General features: G+C 41.8%; 1 protein-coding gene across 1 annotated transcript in view; it reads right to left on the bottom strand.

Moving 5' to 3' along the window:
* Nucleotides 1-15,621: 15,621 nt before the first annotated feature.
* Nucleotides 15,622-20,852, bottom strand: part of Shisa9 (shisa family member 9) — a 307,233-nt gene continuing 302,002 nt past the window's right edge. The window contains exon 4 of the mRNA XM_052197254.1: nt 15,622-19,033. Coding sequence (XP_052053214.1) covers nt 18,654-19,033 — 380 coding nt within the window. The 3' untranslated portion in view covers nt 15,622-18,653. The remainder of the gene's footprint in view (nt 19,034-20,852) is intronic.

Below are 20,852 nucleotides of genomic sequence, written 5' to 3'. Positions count from 1 at the left end.
TGTGTATCTAGTGTCTTGTAAGTTTGGAGTCCCTTGGGCATTTTATGAGCCAGGAGAAGCATCTGGAAGAATGATACAAACGGCATGTATAGAGCACGAATGAAGATACCTTACATGACATGTGTGGGAAAAGCACTCCCAAGGGTCAGTACCAGCCTATGAGGAGCCGGCCAAGGAAGCTCTTGAAGCTCCATAAATAGCAAATACTATTGTTACTGTTGTTGTTTGCATGTCAGAACTAGATATTAAGGAAACTAAACTATTTGGCTATAAGATAAGAAATTAAACTGGAACTGAGCTAGAAGCTCTTGCCCTACTGGCTAACTTTCATAGTTCAGGAAGGTACTGTATAGGTCACTGGTGAAAATGTCATTAATAATCATACTCTGCTGCAGATATTGACTACCATATTCCAAATAAGATGTTCTCACTGTTTCAATTGGGGCATGGCTATTATGGGTTATCAACTGCTTTCCATTTCCATTTGTGACCTGCTTCATAGGAGGAATTCGGTGTTTGTTACCATAATCCAGGGCCTGTAGTTGGTGAGGTTATTAGTACCAGTTAGAAGGCTACTGCTATTGTTTTCTTAAAGAGTGGTATCTATTCAATTGGTTTCTAGATATTTGTGATCATGCTCAAAGTATTATGCTGTCAACCTTAGTCACAGAGGAAAAATTCATATTTGTAATGGGCAATGGTCTCTTTGGAGGCTCATAACTGTTCAAGCTAAGAATAAATGACTGTTATTGTGGCTTAGTAGCAACTCAGCCATGAAAGAAAACAAATTCAGAAGTCTGAATTTCCTCTTCCAAAATCCAAAAGACATCATAAAAGAGGAGGCAAAATCTATCAGGACAGGAAGAAGAGATGGAATATTTCTGAGCTTTTCCCTCTAAATAGAAAACGTTCCTTCCTAGAAGAAAGCAGAAAATTTGTAAGACTTAAACTTGTGAAACTTAGGAGGCCCAGAAAACTCGAAATTTATAGGAGCATAGGTTCACTTCCTGAGATTATATGCATAGTATTCAATGACTAAGTAGAGGAAACTTTTCTCAAAAGCTGACTACAAGTTGCACAGAGTGGCCCAGCTTTTGTAACTCTCCCTGCTTTTGTGATGGAATTTGTTTTGTTTGGGGGGTTGTTTGTTGTTTTGATGATATAGCTGCCTGAGAATAATCATGCTCCTCCTGTACATAGCCCTTAGCCCATGCTGCTACACATAAAATCTCAGCACACACCTGACAGGTTCACCAGGCTGGACTTGAGAGTTTCCTTCCCTTGTCTACCATTGGTGTCCTATCTGGGGCTCATGTCTCTCCAAGTAAAGGTAGACTACAATACATATGGGCAACTGTGTTTCTTCTAAAATCTCTTAGGGTTTCCACATCATCCATCTCATCTGTTACTCAAAGAAGTCCTGCAAAGATGCAGGGCATGGTTGAAGAGGCTCATTGTGCAGAAAAGAGCAGTGTTCGTGTGCCCTAGCAGAGCAGCTCACGTGCACTAACAGACTAGCAAGAAGCTGGCAAAGTGCTAAAGGCAGAGCCAAGCTCAAGTCTCCACAAGTGTTTCTCAGCAGTTGTCTCTAACAACTTATACTGGACTCTTCAAATGCCTGGTACTTCCAGATTATACTATTCAAATCTAAGACATGCCACTTTATACAACTTGGCAGAGTTCGCCTCTCTATCTGCAGGAACTATCCTTGATTTCCCAATAATGGTTCAATGGTTCTAGCCAAAGTAGTCTTATTCTGACTTTCTAAATGTAGATTTTTCTCCCCAACCCAAATCTAATCATGACACAAAAATCTGGGATGAAAAATATGAAATTGTGTTCCATTTAATAGGTGTTATATCTAGAGTAAGAGGAGATGGGAGAAGGAATAGGAAATGCATAGGGGCTGGGTCACGGGGAAGACGAGGTCTGTCCTAAACTGTCAACGAGAATCACCCCTAAAGTATATATGCAAGGGAAACAAGGTCTAAGTTCATGCAGCTGACCCCACCCAGAGAATATCTGTCTTTAGCTGGATGCTCTTAGAACTCCACTTATCTGCAAAATAGCAGACAATTCACCTCTACACCTCTGTTCCCAGATCCTCCACTCCCCACTGCTAATGTTATTATAACATAAACTTGATTTGCCATTTCTCAGGGCTGCTCTCCCAGGGTTGCTATCTGCACCCCACATTCAGCACCTTCTGGATAATTGTTAGTTATCTCCATAGATAAGGGTATGAGTTGAATTGAACCCCCCCCACCTCCCCCAGAATGTGGGGAATCTGTGGAACTTTGAGAAGAGAGCTTCGGGAGCTTTAGGGAGAGGCAGGGACTTTACAGTACAGAGGTTGGATGTTCTTCTGTTTACACAAAACTAACCATGTATGTGGTGGGGATGGGAGGGTACAAATCAGAAATGTACAGATGAAGTAGGAATGAAATGGTGTGGGAGGAAGGAAAGAAGACATAACTGAGGCATAGAGAGTGGGAAGTGTGAGCAAATGTGAAAGGACACTGTCTGTTCTTGACTCCCTCTATAGTTCACCAAGTTCTTAAAAGGCAGGGCATGTGTGAACTCACTACAGACCACCAATCATAGGTCCCAATCTGACATAGAGCAAATTCTCTGTACGTGTTTATCAAGTAAATCAGTGAACATGGAGACAACTCCACCTCTGAACAAACTTCTAAAAACTGTATTGCTATTTCATATATAAGAAAATCCAAATCTAAATAAATTACCCAAAGTGGTACAGCACTATTGTTTGAGTGGACCCTCTAAAAATGGGACTTAGAATTAGGTTTCCATTGTGATCATAGTAAGTGGTGGGATCCTTAGATGGTACTCAAGTTCTGAGGGCTCTAAGGGAAAGGGAGAGTAGGAATTATCATGGGACTGATTTGCTGATAACAGGCCATGTTTCTGATCCTTTTGCATGTCTCCCACATACTTGTGTGTCCTTTGGTCACATTATGACTCAACATAGAAGCCATTACTTTGAAATTTCCAAACTCCAGAATCATAAGACGAAAAAAACTCCAATATCTATGCTCTAGCAAACTGTGATTTTCAATTACACCCCCAGGAAACTGACTAAGACTCATAAGTTCTAAAATATGAAGTGTGGATGTAACTTACTTCCTAAAACACTCACCTAGCATGCATGAGGCTCCAGGTTCGATCCCTAACATTGACAAACAAATAAATTGGTAAGTGGGCTGAGATTGCACCTTAAATCATTCAGACCCCCTAAAACTATGCCCTAAAAGCTTCTTCCTAAACATAGTTCTCAGGGACAAATTCTCCAAATTTCTTGAATTTCTGAGCCATGAAAACTTATCCTTCTGAGTCTGAATAAAGACTAATGTTCTTCAGACATCCTGCCCATGCTTCACCTAGATGTTCTCATATTTTCCTATTTCATGCAAAGCTATTCCTAATTTTTTGTCCCTTAAAGAGACTGAACTGTGGTCTATTCAAGAGCTGAGGCTCTTCTGAGACCTTTAGCTTTCCCATCTCTGACTAATAGATGGCAAATGCTGAAGAGTGAAAGCCCACGACCCTGGGTGCCAAGTGGGAGGAATAACGGCCTGCCACTAACCGGCCTGCCACTAACCGCTGTGAGGTGCTGCCTGAGATCTGCCCCGTTGGATTCTTCCTCTCCTAGCAGGCTGCTTCCATTCCCATAATTTTCCTCCCAAGAGCTTTCTTCCTTGAGTTTACATCCCTGTCTCTGCATCTTTCTTATGTCCTTCATACAAAGAAAGTACAAAACCCAACCTACCCCATTAGCTTATCTATCAGTGGGTCCAAATCAATGGTATTCAAATGCTTCATGTTAATAACAGCCCCGAATTGGTGAACACTCTCCATGATTGGATGTTGTTCTATGTCTTCTTTCTAGTCCTCAAAGAACACAAGATTGGTGTGACTGTATTTGTCCTCCAGATGAGAAGAACACAGACACTACAAAGCTCAGTAGCTTGCCTCAGTTTACATACCTAGAAATTTCAGGAGGGATTCAAATCCCTGGTGATCTATCTTCCTGTTTCCTGTTCCCATGATGGCATATAGTTTCTCAATGCCCCCATTTTTAGGAGAGATAAAGAAGTTAGCTGAAGGATCCCTGTCCCATACATTCCCTGGAAAATCCTAAGTAGACTGTTTGTGGACTAAAGAACTAAACAAGGAGATCTGAGCAGAAACATTTTCTCTATGTTCAATAAAAGTCAATGACTCCTCATGAAAGAACATTCATTTCTTCTAAAGCTGAAGCCTATGTCAAGTAATGAAAGTGAGGATAAAGGCTTTCCCAGCACAGCCTATGGAGTGTCGATTTTTAGTGTGCTAAAATCAAGAGTGCTGTAGACATCTAACTTAGAGAATTACTGTACATTCAGTTCAACTGCCTTTGATAAAGGGTCTTTAAACCATGAAAACAAAATAACAGCCTCAGAAACAGCTTAAAATTACCAGAAAGTAAGACACCTGCACATCCTAAATTGCATCTTCAGAGTCTTCCCAATTTCTGTCTTTTAAGAAAGAGACAATGAATGCTCTGTTTAGATGTTGGGACTTTTGGAAAAAAAATGAGGCACCTTTTTTCTAATGCTTTTCAAAGTGGCATTATACAATTCCAATCTAAGTGAAACCTCTGAACTGGCAAAGAGGAAAACTTCAAGAGGATGTGACAAAAATTATTTCAGCAACCATGACATTTCTTGATGTGAAACACTTTCTTTGAACTGTACAACATAATGTGAGTAAGAATTTGGAATCTGACAGGCAAATAACCTAGATGCCAGGATTGACGATGAAGACATTCTTCTACTTTCCCCTCCCCCTCCCCCCCCCCCCCCCCCGACTAAATCCAAGTCTCACCAGCAATACTGAGAGGGTTATGTGGAGTGCCTGTAAATGGCAGAATCAGCCAATTCCAAAGTTAAATGATCACTCTAAGACTTGTCCTGTGACCTTGACTAAGTCATTTAACCCCTTGGTTTCCTTATCCACAAAACAATGTTATTAGTGTCCTCGGAGTTTCTGGGAGGGTTAAAGAGAATGCATTAAAGTTCTTAGCATGGATGAAACACTTAGCTAGGATAATGGTGATATCAGTGGAGGTAGTATACTGTTTACTGAGTGACATTTATGTATCAGGTACAATTTTGTCCTTTCTAAGAGAATTCTGGCTACTCTAACTGTCCCTAAAATCTTAGATCTTAACACAGTAGAAGAGCATGCTGCATACAAGCTCAGGGGGTGGTAGGAATGGCAGTAATGAAAGGTGCATATCCACAGTCATTCAGACTGCTTGACTGAAGCTCTGTTATCTTTACATGTGCTTCCCAAGACGTCCTGTGTATTTGCATCAATCCAGCAGCCTGAAAAGAACATTGCATGAACCATTCTGGAAGTTTTTGATGTGCTACATCTCAAAGTGTCCAAAAGCAGACAAATAGCCTCCATTCTCATGAAGTGGGGGAAGGGACAAGAAACAAAGTTCTATTATCCAATGACAGAGAACCTGAGACATATGAAGCATGGAGCAAATGAGAGAATAAAGTCTGGTCCAAGGTTTTCTGACTAGCTGCTGCTCTAACTATCTTCAGCTCTTCATGCTTTGGTAAAGAAGAGGTCTTAGATAGCATCTGTGGCAAGCAGCCTCTGGTCTTTAGAGCCTTGTGTGATCTTTTATCCTTCATCAACTTGTGTCTAATCAATAGACTGACAACATTGAAAGGGTATCACTTCTGGCATTAGGCTTGAAATGATGGTTGTCTTAGTTAGGGTTTTATTGCTGTGAAGAGACACCATGACCACAACAACTCTTACAAAGGAAAACATTTCTTTGGGGCTGACTTACATCTTCAGAAGTTTAGTACATTATAGCCATGGAAGGAAACATGGCAACATGCAGGCAGACAAGGAGCTGAGAGTTCTTTCTATATCTTGATTCACGGGCAGCAAGAGACTGTGTACCACACTGGGTGTCGCTTGAACATATGAGACCCCAAAGCCTGCCCCCACAATGACACATTTCCTTCAATAAAGCCACACCTCCTAATAATGCCACTCCATGTGGGCCAAGCATTCAAACAGATGAGTCTATTGGGGCTAAACCTACTCAAACCACCACAGATGGTAAGTTCCGTTTCATCAGTAGACACTTGATAATGAATCTATTCTGTATTATATATATTCTCCCACTCTGATGAACAAGCCACTATACTGGAGATGCCAACATGGCAAGAAATTGATGCTAGCCTTTGTCTAAGAACCAGCTAAGAACTAAGACAGTCAGCCCAAGAGTCCCTTGAGAACTGAAATCTAGCACAAACTCTGAATGTTTAGAGCATACTTTTCTCTGCTGAGCCCCCAGGTGAAACCCAGACTCTGCTCACATTGATTTAGGACATCATTAAAGACTTTGATTCAGACTTCTGACCCCAGACACTATAAAAATATGTGTTGTTTTTACAAAAGTGTACTTTTGTGAGCTTGTGGAGCCTTCCTAGCTAGCAGTTCCTAGGGAAATACCCCACACCTTAACACAAAACATTTTCTTCTCCCTTTTGTGTTTTATACTTCGAGTTCTTTATCTCAGATTTTCCATTTTAATAATAAAGTAAGTATATCCGTTAAGATTATATTAAGGATGTTTAGGACATTAAAAGTACTTTTTGCTGATGTTTAATTAAATCAACCCATGGCTCCTGAGTTTGGCTCTATCCACGCACACATGGTGCCTTTCTGTTCAAACTCCTTTTATATTCTGATTTCAAATTAGCCTATAAAGTAGTAGGTTTTCTCCTAACTCACCACACATTCTGAGTTTGAACAATCTCCCAGGCCTCCTTTTCTCCCACACATTCATCTTTTAAAATCTTGTTGTCCTCAGTTTTCTTTCCCTATCTTTCCATCACATGTGGTCTGCCACTCCAGCCCATGGACTTCTAACTTTCAAGTCTCTACAAGTATCCCAAGCTAATCAAACAAACTAAGAATTTGAAACCATGGTTTACATATGAAAGAGAGCATTGCTACTTCACACTCTAAAAAGCACGGGTTACTTAGTTCAGTATAATATTTCTAGTTCCATCCATCTTTCTGCAAGTTTCATACTTTTCAGTTTTCTTTACTGCTGAATGGAATCTCACTCTGTTTATATGCCTCGTTTTCACTACTCGCTCACTGGTAGATTGACATCTAGGCTGCTTCCATTTTTTTTTTTTTTTTTTTTTTTAGCTACTTTGAGTAGAGCTGCAATGAATGTGGCTATGCAATTATCTCTGTGGCAGGATATGGAACCCTTGGGTATATACCCAAGAGTAGTATAATTGGGTCATATAGCAGCTCTGTCTTTTTGTTTTTTGAGAAACTTCCAGACTTGTTTTCCATGGAGGCTGCATTAATTCACACTCCCTCCAATAAAAGAGTTCTTGTTTCCCTACTTCCATTCCAGAATTTGTTGACATTTGCATTCTTGATGAAAGCCATTTTGACTTGAGTAAGGTGGAATCTCCTTTTTCTGATGGTGAAGGATGTTGAACCATTTCTAAAGTGTCTACTGGACATTTTTATTTGTTTCCTTAAGGAATTTGTTCAGTTCTCTAGTATGTTTCTAATTGGTATCTTGTTTTCCTGATCTGTTTGTTTGTTTTAAGTTCTCTGTATGTTCTAGAAACTAATCCTCTGACAGGTATAGATGACAAAGACTTTCTCTTTCTGTGGGCTGATGCTTCATTTGATTGACAGTTTCCTTTGCTGTGTAGACACATTTTACTTTTATAAGATGCCATTTTCAGTTGTTCTTATTTTCTGTTCTACCAGAGTCCTATCCAGGAAATGCACACTTAACAGTTCACGCTTGAGTTCACGCTTGAGGAGGTTCAGAATAAGCTCTTATGCTGAGGTCCTTGTATTGGCCTTGGTTGACTACCAGAACAGGATGGTAAGACCTTATTGCTAAAGACACCATTCCTTGGTTGCTGAGCAGAGAGAAACAACACTGTGAATGAGCTGGGAGCATTCTCTATACTAGCTGGCTAGCTTTCCTCGTGAGGGAAGTTGCTTTGTAGGCAGCTAGGGGGAAAAGTCATCAATGGTCCTTCTTAGTTCTGAACCTTGAATGCTATAACACCAACTTGCTAGGCAAAGTGTGCCTACTGGGACAATAGGGACACAACTGTTGTGAGAGTAACCAGCTAATTTCTGATTGGATCTGAAGCTCGTTCCTCAAGAGGGAGTTCATGTTCAATACTGTAGACTTTGTCAAAGGCTCAGAGCTGGAGATATCACAGGCATGAGGGATGATTCTAGTACCTTTGTAGTAGTGAGTGGACGTGTTGTCAAACTGATTCCTACTAATTTTGTTTAGACCCAAAAACTAGTGCTGTCTTCAACCAATATCAAAGAAGCTTTCCTTTTCAGTGAATAGTAGTCAACACAGAAAATCATAGATGCCGAGGTACTGAGAGTAAGGTATAGCTGTGTGCCCCGCCTTAAGTAGGACACCAGGGCTCAAGGGACACCACTAAAAAGGGATCGTAAAGAATGGAAGAGCTTGACACTAGAGAGGAGGGCGATGAAGCTCTGTCACAGGGGTGTGGCATGGCCATGGCACTGTGAGCTTACATGGTTTGTATAGGACTGAATCATTAAACATCTAATGACAGATAGAGGAGGGGCTCACACAGAGCCCAGCCCTACCCAGGAACAGAGGGCTCCTGACAGAGAGGAGGTGGCTACCTTTGCTGTCACAGCCACTACATAGTTATTCATGCTCTGATGGATAGATTCACACCCATGTAGGCAGATTCCATGGGACAAAGACAAACAAGCAATAAATAAATAAATGAATAAATAAATAAATAGCAAAAACCCATGAAAGTGAAAGGAGATATGTCAGGGAGATGTGAATACATTATTTTTTAATTGACAAGTATGGGAAGAATTATATGATATGCAAAATAATAATTATTATGCAAACACATCACTTAAATCCAGGAGTTCTTGGATTTTTACTACCACCATGTACCACATTATTTATTATTTTATGCTTTATAGACCTCTAGATTAAAAAAATTCCTTTCTACCAAACAAGCCACATTTACTAAGGAATAATTGATTTTCTTTCTGTTTTCTTAAAACACTGTATTAAATTATATCTAATAAGCTATACACACACACACACACACACACACACAGAGAGAGAGAGAGAGAGAGAGAGAGAGAGAGAGAGAGAATATCCTTGGCTTTCTCATGATATTAATAGCAAAAATCTTAGAGCAAAAACCAGCACACCAAGCTCACATATGTCTCCTCCCCCTCCTCTTGCTCTACTCTTTCTTTTCCTACTCCCTCTTTCTCTTCTCTTCTTCCTGTACTCCTTTCTCCTTTTTTCTCCTCCTCCTCCTCCACATCCTCATCCTTCTCCTCCCCACTTTCCTTTCTTCCTGGTTGCTCTGATATGAGCTGGTCTTCCCCACTACACCGTCCCTGACATGATAAACTGAAATCTCTGAAACAATGAACCAAAATATTTTTTCATTTTTTTCACTAAAATAATTCTCAGAAACGTTGTTACATCAACAAAAAGTCTGATGAATGCACATTTTCATCCTTCACAGAGAGCCAGAGAACAGCTCTCTTTGGACAATAGCATCTTTGGTTGTCCACTCCAGAATCTTTCTAGTTGCACTCCAGAGATGTATGTGTACATGTACGTGTACATGTATATGTATATATAACTTTTATTGATTCTTGGTGAATTTCATCATGTACCATAATTCTACTAATTTCTAGATCCCTGTTATCTGCTCTCCACCCTTGCAACCTCCACCTCAAGAAAGAGAGAGAGAGAGAGAGAGAGAGAGAGAGAGAGAGAGAGAGAGAGAGAGAGAAATAAGATAGAATAAAAATAAAGCAAAACCCCCAAAACTCCTTGTCATGGAAGCTGTAGCATGTCACAGTGTGTCCCACAGTGTGCCCTTTTGTCCACACATCTGTACTTGCAAATGTTTATTGCAATAAGTAAGTGGTCTGGTTCTAGGCCTCTGGCTTCTGCTACACAATCTGTGTAAGAACCTAACTGGGACTCCTCTCAGATATCCTATTGTTGCCTTGAGTCATGCAGGTCTTACAGCTCTGAATCTGCAGGACCAGTCCTTTCATGAACTCCAACAGACCATAGACAGTGTAGATGTTGAAGCTGGCCAACTCAAAGCCATGGACCCGGGTCTGGGAGGTAGCTGAGTTTGTCAGCTGACCACTTCTCCTGCCCCCACACCATCAGGAGGAGGTTATTTGCATTGTCCCAGCTAACAGCTCTCTTGTTTTTCATGTGCTGGGACGAGCTCACCCATGCCTTGCCACCATGGTCAGCTTCGCTGTGCTTCCCAGGCAAGGTGCAGGACCACTTTCCTGTGCTCCCACTCTCATGACCACAGGGCCAGTTCTTCCACCTACCACAGGCATCCAGGTGGGGCATCTCTCAAGCCACCCAGAACAGACCAGGGCTGGGGTCAGTTCTCTCAGGTTCATGCCCTCAGGGCTCCTCTACTTGGCCCTCCACCCACCCTTCCTCACCTCCCACCCACACCCTCAGGGTAAGTTCTACTGTGCTGCACAAGTGAGGGGCAGAGATAGTTCTCAAAAGTGTGATGGTGGGTGAGGAGAGGGGCCAGCTCGACTTACTGCCTCAGAGGGCAGGCTAGACCAGAGACATCTGCATGGCCTTTGCTGGCAACTCAGGCCACAGACATTGACACAGAGCTCAACTTCAGCATGACCACTGTGTGGCTACCTCATATCTGCCTGTGCTCACTGCTGTTTAGTCTCCAGTCCAACCTTTCCTCATAGTGTATGAATCCCCCAGCCTTGCTTTCTTGTCCATCTCGCCGCTATGTACTCCATTTCTCATCTCTCCACAACTCATTTGTTCATCATAGTGCTAACCACAGCAGGTGCTTGGGTATCTTTTTTCCGGTTACCCCAGTCTAGCAGAACCAGGGCAGGCAGTTGAGTGTCTTTCTTTGGGTGTCCCTGGGTGATATAATTGTCTTAATGACCTAGCATGGTATTTGATCAAGAGCTTGAGGTTGAATCTGAAAGACAGTTATGATTCTTAGTTTTCTGTCTGTTTGTCCCAGAATCCTCCTCTTGTCTTCTTTCCTCCCTACTCAGACACAGGTCTTTTTTGTTGGTCATCTGTGAAGTATGAAGAATGGACCTGAAGAACAGAGACAGCATGTGCCAATGACTACTCAGTAACAAGGGAAGAAGAGACACCAATCTGTCTAGAGGATTACTCCCTTCTCTGAACTTAATTTTCTTGAAACTGTTTTGATCCACTTATAGTTGTACAGAAGAGGAAGCAAGCAGAGGTAAGAATCAGGTAAGAATTAATTGACTGTAGCAATAGAATTGTTTTGGAATCAGACTTAGCCCAGTGTTGACTTCCAAACCTGATATTCACTAGATGTGTGCTCATGAATAAATGACTTCATTGGGCCTTAATTTTCTCCATCTTGAACATGGGTGTAAAATTTTTGTTTGGAATTCTGTCAAAATGTGGAAATGACGCAATGCATGTATAATGGCTAATCCAGAGCCTGTTGTATAATAGATATTCAATTGGTAATAAGCATTGTTATTATTTTTAATATTAAGATTATGGCTATCTAATCTGAGGCTGTATCTATAATGAAAGCTACAGTTTTGCCTGAAGTATTTCTGATATGATTGGGTTTTACAAACAGAGTCTTAACATTTTGGAAACTTAAGGTCTTTGTAATTTAGGTCTTCTAAGCACTAGATTGGACAGAACTTACTCAATATTCTTTTAAACAAGTAGGTAACTACAAGGCTCTGATACCTAAATCTATCTTCTCAGGAAGCATGATGAACTAGGAATATCTTTTGTTGTGTACAGAATCTAGCTAACATCATTGTGGTGAGTATTGAAAACATTTAATTCAATTATATATATATATATATATATATACATATATGTATATATACATATAATTTTATATAATTATATATATGATATAATATATATATGTATGTATATAGACAGACAGACAGACAGACAGACAGATAGAGACCTAGCTTAGTATATGGTCAAGAGATTGAGGTTGAACCAGAAAGAACCAGGTGTCAAATAGCCCCTGATGTGATATTACTTGAGCAAGTTTAACATTTCTGGTCCTTTGTGTTTTCTTCTATGAGTGGAAGATAATAAAATACCACTTCACAGGGTAACATAAACACATAAGAAAATACTTTGTGATAACAAAAATGCCTATTTGTCAAGTATCAAGCCCTAAGCTCAGACCATTGTTATTTTTCTTCTCTACAACAGATAGTAGTAGCTGCATTGTTATCCCTATTCTAAAGGTAGGACTCTGGAGGCATAGAGTTGGGGATAGCTCTGTGTCTCCTAAATCTTAAAGTCCAAGGGCATTTGACTCTCAACATGGGCCTTTGCACAGATCAGTGGCTAAAACTTGGTGGCCTTATGAACTTAGATGGGCAAAGCTTTGCTTTCACATGGATGTCATTAAAGTTTAGTATGTTTCTCAAATAATAAATGAAGCAATAAAACATAAAGACACCAACATCAGTGGAGTATGTCACTGAGGGAAAAAAGTCACAGCTGCAGCAGAAAATGTGAAGAACAGCTGGGAGATATGGCTCAGTGTTTAAGAGCTCTTGATGTCCCTGCATAGGTTTTGGATTCAGTTCCAGCACCTATATGGTAACTCACATACACTTGTAACTCCAGTTTCAAGGGATCTGACACCCTCTTCTGGCCTTTGCGGGTACTAAGCACACAAATGGTACATTTACATATGTGCAGACAAAACACCCATACACATGAAATAAACATTGAAAAAAATTGTGCTGCATGACTTAGGAACTGGCCACAAGGCCTTTCTATTTTAGCATATTTTCTAAAAGTGCATATATTACTACATCACAAAAGGTGGCATTTTTAATATTTCCATGTCTGTATTGTAAGATGATAAGCTTTTGAATTCTAAGGGTCTTGTGTTTTGCAAAGCACCATTCTGAGCAAGGAATCTACAAGTTTTGCAAGACAATCCAAGGCACCAAAAACACGAAAAGTTAAGCCTTCAACCAGATATCATGGTACACACCTGAAATTCTAGTACTAGGAAAACAAATGTAGGCAGATTCTGAGTTTAAAACCAGAGACTGGAGAAAGAAGGGAGGGGAGAGAGTAAGAAGGAGGGAAGGGTGGGAAGGAAGGTCAGCACTCAGAGCTCTGTGGATTATTAGGCCACGCAGTGTGCTGTAGTTGCAAGGACACAGAGAGCTAAGGGCTTCAGCCTGTGGCCAGACCATGATGTGGGTGGGAGGCTCCATCTAGTGAGAGAACAGGACTGAAGATTAACACAAACTTCCTAATAGAATCACAAAGAAAGCTACTTCCTAGACCTGGGAACACAGTGAAAGAAGGCTGGAGCCGATGGCAAGTCTACTGATTGCAGGACCACGGAACCTTCCAGCCCTGGACACAAAGCCAAAGGAGGCACCTACAAAGGCTCCCTCTCTCATATTTAGTTTAAATGGACATACGTAACTCCATTCCATTTTCTCTAAATCCCGAAATCTTGGGAAGAATCATAAGCTCCATCCATCAGCAGCTGCCTTGAGATGGTAGAAGCTTATTCTAAGCACTGGCTGCCCTAATTCAAAGTGGCTTCATCCACGCTCTGCAAGGGAACTTAGGGATCAGCCTGTTTCTCCAGCTCCTTCACTGACTCACACACTCATCCAAGTGAGAACTACTGGAAGAGCAGGTGAAGATGAATTTTCAAGTTCAAATCCCCATTCCACCACTTACTAGATAAAATGATTTGAATGACTTCAGTTTTAGCTATATCTCTGTACTGAAGCTTGGAAGCAAATACTTTTGAGGATCAAATGTGCCAAGACACTGTGTTTAGTCTTATCTGTCTCTGCAGAGGTGTCTTGCTTGCTTGCTGTTTATGAGGTGTGACTTGTTAGCTCAGGAGGCTTAATTAGCACAGAAATGTGTCTTTCCCCACAAAGGCATACTTCTCTGTACTCCGTTGGTAGGGCTCCGATATGTCCTGGTTGGTGGCTTGACCTTTGTACATGCTCAAGTGTCAGAAGAGCACTCTTTTCCTTCCTATGGTTCTGACTGACTGGCTATATACCATAGAATCTACCAGAGTAGACTGCTCTGTGTTAACACTAAGTAACCCTCTGACCAGTGGCTCCAAAGGCTTTGACTGCTGCTCGTGATCAACATTCCCCATTGCTTGTTATGGAAAGACTTTCTGAATATCCCCAACTTAGAAGGGTAATTCCTGGAGAACCTGGATGTGAGCAGCCACTGTGCTCTCCTGCTCCAGCTCTGACATCTGCGTATGTTGAAGCTAGTGCACAGCAGCTGATTTCTCGTTGCCAACTGGTGCATCTCTGGGCTTTTAGCACCTTTTCCTCACCCTGAAAATGTTCCCACTTGCCAACCTAAGACTGTTTCCTCATGGAAGTCCCTTGAGTCAGTTCATGAATGATACAGATCAGACATGAATAGCTTAATCTGAGAGTGTGTACTTAACACTTTCCTTCTGGTTGAAACAGAAGCTCACTATCTAGTATTGTCTCACCGAGAACTCACTATATAGACCTGACTGGCCTCAAACTCAAAGAAATCTGCCCTGTCTATCTACTGAGTGCTGGTTAAAACACACCTGGCATCACCTCCTTACAGAGCATATATTCGTGGAAATGGCAAGGAAATGGAGCCAGCTTAAGTTTATTAAATTTATTAAAAGATAAATTGATAAAAACGTGTGACATAAAATTGATGGAATACTTTTCAGCTATAAATAAATATGAAATCATGGATTTATTTGGAGCGTTGCATACATACCATAGCGTATTTGTGGACATCAGCAAACAGCTTGCAGGAGTCAGTCTCCTCTTTCTACCTTGTGGGCTCCTGGGATTAAAGGTAGGTTACAAGCTTGGCGAGCCCCTTTACCTGCTGAGCCTTGCAGTCAACCGCACACTTCACTTCTGAAGTGAATTTCTTTTCCTCGGTGTTTCAGGCTTTCAGCCTCTTTCAAGAAGAGCCATTTTTAAAAAGGTTCTGTCTGATGCTGGAGAAATGATGGAAGCCAGCCAGTAAATACAGTTGAACAAAGAGGAGAAGAGCCTTCTCCCACCTTGTCGGTAGTCATACCCACTTCCACCCCAGTTACTAGTAGAAGCAAATGTCTGAGGCCTGGCCAGGCTCTTTGTCATTGATATGGATTTAGCGATGACAGAAAGACCCAGCAATACTGTTTGAAAGGGCCCAGTTAATTCTGACGTGTGAGTACTTACCGAAAAGACTAAACAACAGGTCTGCAAATCTTGTAGAAGTTGCCAACACTAGGAGCGTCCATTCCTACTGTGAGCCTGGAAGAATCAGTGCTGAGCAGTTATGTCATGTTCCCACGGGAGACTCAGGGCAGCCTGGGGCTCCAGAAGCATGAGAAGACACCCTGAGCATCACATATAATCAGTTTATTGCCAGGTAAGAAATTCATATTAATATAGTGAATACATATGTTTACAAATAAACATTCTTAGAAAACAAACAAATGTTTTTTTTCTTCATTGTAGGAAGTGTTATTGTATCATAAACTCTGCAGTGTGACAAGTGTTAACACAGGTTTACTTGCAGAACATACGGTTACTAAAATATTTGCACATAAAATATGCTCCATTTACACAAAAAAACTGGGGGAGGTTAGATGGGAATTCCAGGCAGAGCCCAAGGCGGATGGAGGCTGAGACTCCAGGAAGGTGAGGGAAGCCATGGTCTGGTCCCAGAGAGTTAGAAATTGGGGGGTCACAGGGAAGGAGAAGAAAACAGTTTTATAATCTTACTCTTTCTCTTCAGTTATTGTTTAGGTCATGCTCTCTTTCAATATCATAAGGTTTATCTAGCTTCCCAAGGGGAAGGCAAAAAATAAACAGATATTTCCTGCTGATTGTCACTCCTCAGTTCACCCCCCAGAGTCAAACAGGAAGCACTAGGAGGCAAGCACTGTGTGAGCTGTCTACGACCGACCTCACTACCTAGGAAGTAAATGCTACATGCTAGTGGCCAGAGTGTCTGGGAAGTCAAAATAACATTTACAGACCAAGGAGCCAAGTCTACTTGAACGAAGTCTTCTTCAAAAAGAAGGAAGAGTAAGAAATAGACTAATATAGACTAAGGATCAAGAAAGACTTTCAAATTAGAGTTAGAATGGGGAGGGGAAGGGAATGGAGGGGGGAAATGAGCTAGAAGGAAAGGATTGCAGAACTTGACCTGAAAAGAACCTCTCGGGTAAGTACTTCTTGAAGTAGTGCTGTATGCCACTAGTACATGCAAACTGTATGTCATGGAGGTAGCATATGGAGACAGGGCACGATTTAATACCAACTTAAAAAGGGGGAGTTTCTTGTCATCTGCTTTCCCCTTCACTGGATTATTCCACGGACAAACTCTCTATTGTGTACTAGTATCTTTAACTAGACTAATATCTTTTTGAGAGACAGGAGAGCAGGCCAGACCTTCACTAGAGTTTTGTCTTTGAGGCCAATATGTTCTCCATGTTTAATGTCTGTTCAGATTCATGGCAATGGATGCTAGTGTTCTATATGTGATAAAGACAAGATGCCTCCCTTTTAAAATAACATGGCTTAAAAGCAAACGTATTTAGATACCAATACTGTGATGATAATCTCTGGATGCTGATGTGTGATGAGGACATAACTACCTCATATCAAAGAGATGTGCAAGCCAGCAGTTCATACTCCCCTACGGAGAGTGCTGGCACCTCAACATTTACTCTGACCTCTGACCTCTGTGTTGATCTTTTCTACACCTCTTCTTATTTGGGAATCTTATAGAGTTTTATCTTTTCAGAATTTCTTCTGTAAATAAGAACATAGTATTGTTTTAAAAACTGAAAAGACTTGACTTAGGCCAGATTCCCTATGCTTCAGATGGGAGACAGCCCCAGAGAGATTGAAGATATTGCCAGGTTCTTTTTACTTGCTTGGAACATGGAAACTATCTGGTGTGCTGATGCTGTGATGCCAGAGAGCCCAGGCAACAGAACATCACATGGAATGCTCCAATTCTATTTCACTAGATTTTTACACCAAAGAAGCTGTGAGCTTTCAGAAGATTCCTGCTAATTAGCTAAGAGCTTCAGGGGATAGTTGCAGACTTTTCTCTCTAAACAAAACTCTCTTGCCTCTCCATGTACCTGTCTGTGCTTCCACTAAATGAAAGACTTTGGAACCCAATGGCTATTGTCTGTAGGAACCAATCTGTAGAGCAGCTTGGGGATAGTCCAGGTAAGAAAGGATGGCATGAAGGTGCCCCTGGAGGTAATCAGCTGGGAGGGTGGGAACTGGGGTATTCTTAGGTACCTCTGACACTGTAGCAGCTCCTTCAAAGGGTGTTAATTGGCTGGGCTCACCTACAAAGGAAAGACAGAACATCACTACTGCAGGGGAAACAGGAGGCAGGAAGGATAAAGGAACAGAGGATGCACTTGGGAAACGACACCATCACTTGAACAACAGCGACACACTGAAGGCACCACCCACGCTTATGACATTTTTCACTCCAAAGCAATTGAAGTTTGGCAGCAGTGGCAGCGGCACGCTGAGGGCAAAGGGCGGTGGGGACAGACAGTTCATAGAGGATGGTTTTTGTCTTTGTCCCAGTTCTTGGAGATGACCCGGGAAGTGAAAGTTCCTCAGTGCCCATCTCACCTGCTGTTAATTCTCCAACTGCAGGTTCTCTAAGTCCTGGGCAAAATTAATATTTTGTGTGTTCACTTAATGTGTCACTTTAAAAGTTCTTCTATATTATTCTCTGGACCCTTTGGCTATCATAAACGCCCATCACTACCAACATCACAGTCTTTCAGGGAGTTCTTTAGAATGTTTTTTTCCCTTTCTTATCACTGACTGTGGGCTTACTTTGTGAAGACTTACTTTGCATTTTGCCTTCAGATTCAATGGTATGCAATGTTCATCAGTGTAATGCTCGGGGTCCATTACTGCCTCACACTCCTCACTATTCCGTGTTTGCATCACTTCTTGGGACTAGGAAATTCTTGTGACATGAACAAATTCCTTTCCATGCATTCTGGCACACTCCTCTCCATGTGCCCACCCTTTTCCTTCTACCAGGGAAGACAGAACAGGAGGGACCCAGTGCACTCCATGGGTAGCTTGTCTACATTGTGCTACAGATATATCTGTTATAATGGATTTCAGTTTTCTGTTGAAGGAAAAGGAAATGAACCCCCACAATCTGGGCCTGAAGTTGAAAGTTCCCCTCTGTATTGCTGAAAGTCCGTGCTTCGGTCTCACTCAGCTGCCTGCAGGAGCATATTAGGCATGGCCCAGGGAAAGCATGATTCCTTATCACGAGTAGGTCTGTGGTTGGTTCCTGTAGAACGGAGTGTGTGTGTCTGCTGAGGGGTTGGGCGTGGGGGTGTACAGGACCAGGACGCTGTAGGTGGGATGGTATTTTTTTGCCTCTCTCAGTTGAGTGTGGACTCCAGGGTGCTCCCTGAAGTAAAAGCTCAGACAGTCACTTCTGTTTTGCTGTTAGTGATGAAATATGGCTGTGTGGGTGGGAAGTGCTGGGTGCGAGTCCCCAAGGGGTCACAAGAGCCCGACTCAGCTATGCCAAGCTTGCCCTTGGTGCCATAAGCCTGCCGCCGGAGAGACTGGTCACTGGGGTCCCAGGTCTTAAAGTTAGCAGTAGAGTTGTAGGCCAGGGGATGCGGGGGCATCTTGTTGGTGCGAGACTTCTGTCCATTCTGCTGGGCAGGCCCATGCTCCGGGCTGAAGGCCCGAGGCTCATCTTCCACTCTTACAGGGTGCAAAGGGAGATTTCCCTTGGCAGCCAACTCTGCCAGGTGCCTTCTTTTGGCGTAGAAGTCATCATTGACCTTGTCAGCTGCACAGTGGGATGTGTTGATGGTGAAGAAGAGAGCAGAAACAGGGAAGAAAGAAGAGAGAGTTAGGGAGTTAGGCAAGCCAACTTGAGAATATTGCAAAAAGTGGGCTGACAAACCGAACAAGACACAATCGGGACTCCACCTGGAACATGACAGAGGCAAGCGGGGGGCACGGTGACCTCACAGTTCAGAGCAGAGCAGGAACAAGAGGTTTAAAGGTAGCCCCATTTAAACCTAGACCATCCCAACTAAACACTTCTACCAAAGCTTCACACCACTTGCTGCTAACCTTGGATTTTCTAACCTTCAAGGGTTGTTTCTTCATTACTAAATTAATAATTCTAGAGAGAGAAAGCACTCTACCACTCAAAAACAGCAGCATCAGCTGATGTGCAGACCCTCATTTAGCCTCTCCTGGCCTTTGTGTGTGTGTTAGACGGAACACAGGAAGGTAGACATCAGCTTCAGATGTCTCTCTCTGTTACTCTGTCTTGTTTTTTGAGGCAGGAGCTCTCACTTTCACCAGAACTCATAGATTCTGCCAGATGGCCAGCCACGGAACCTCAGCGAGCCTCCTGTCTCTGACTGCCCAGCCCTGAAGTGTGGGGTCATGCTCTATACCTGACTTTATATGTGATTTCTAGGGCTCACACTCGGTCCCTTGCTTGTTTGTAAAGTACTTCACCAACTGAGCCATTTCCCTACCCCTCTCCTGGATTTTTACTAGTTTAAATGATTGCTTCTATTTTCACTTTAAACTTTAGGTTTAAAATGCTCAATTCATGCTCAAATACCAGTTCCACAGCTGGCTACCTGTGTAACTTGGGCTACCTTGCTTAAGTTCCTTCTCCACCCACTACTGTGTAAAGAAAGTACTCAAAACAAAAAAAGTATGTTCCATGGTCTTGTGTGGAAGGCTAAGTGATCTGTTGTGTTGTGAATACTCTGTGCATCTATTTTAGTGGGCCATTATTATCAAAGCAGCTTTAACTCCTGCGGCAATGGAATATGGCACTCCCCCAGGTTCACCATAAGTAACTAACAACAGCAGCTTAATAACTATAAAATGTTTCATCAACTTTCAAAATTTACTGACCCCTTATTTATAAAAAGGTAAGCTATACTAATGTTCTGCTTTTATAGATAAAGCTGAAATGACAATGTTTTTACTCAAATCTTTTGAATTAAGACGAATTCTAAGACATATTTTCTTAATCTGCACCAGAATTAGCAAACTGTGGCCTCCTTTTGTTATAGACAATGTTTTGTTGAAAACAAAGCTACGCCCATTTTTTTACCTATTGCCATTCTCTGTGATATAATTAAGTTACTGTGGCAGACAAACCCTAGCTAAAGAAGTAAAGTATCTACTGTTCAACCCTTCGAGAAACTATTGGGTGGTTCTTGATCTGGACTACCCAAGATAGAATGATTTTTACAGAGATCGTAAATATTGTTAAAGCTCTTGATTTTGCTGCCTATCAAGATTTGAAGCAGTTTTCACTGTTTGGCCACACCCTCACCTTCATTAAATGATCCCTTCCTTTCTCCCCTTCTTCATTTTCTCTTTTTCATTTATTTTTTCAGAATGTCTTAAATGAGTACTGTATTTACAACATTTCTACTCTTCCCCCTCTCTCTCCAACTCCCCCATATCCCCTTCAACCCCCTCAAATTGCCTCTTCAGTTATTATTGTTATATATACATAAACCCAATCTGAAGAGTTCTCTTACTGTTGCATTTGGACTGCCCACTACGGACTGAATGGATAACCTTCCAGTGATTGTCCTGAGAAGTCCAATTCTCCCTTTCTCAGG

The sequence above is a fragment of the Apodemus sylvaticus genome, chromosome 10 (assembly GCF_947179515.1).
Source record: "Apodemus sylvaticus chromosome 10, mApoSyl1.1, whole genome shotgun sequence".
Taxonomy (NCBI): Eukaryota; Metazoa; Chordata; class Mammalia; order Rodentia; family Muridae; genus Apodemus; species Apodemus sylvaticus.
This window is presented reverse-complemented; position numbering and strand designations above follow the sequence as displayed.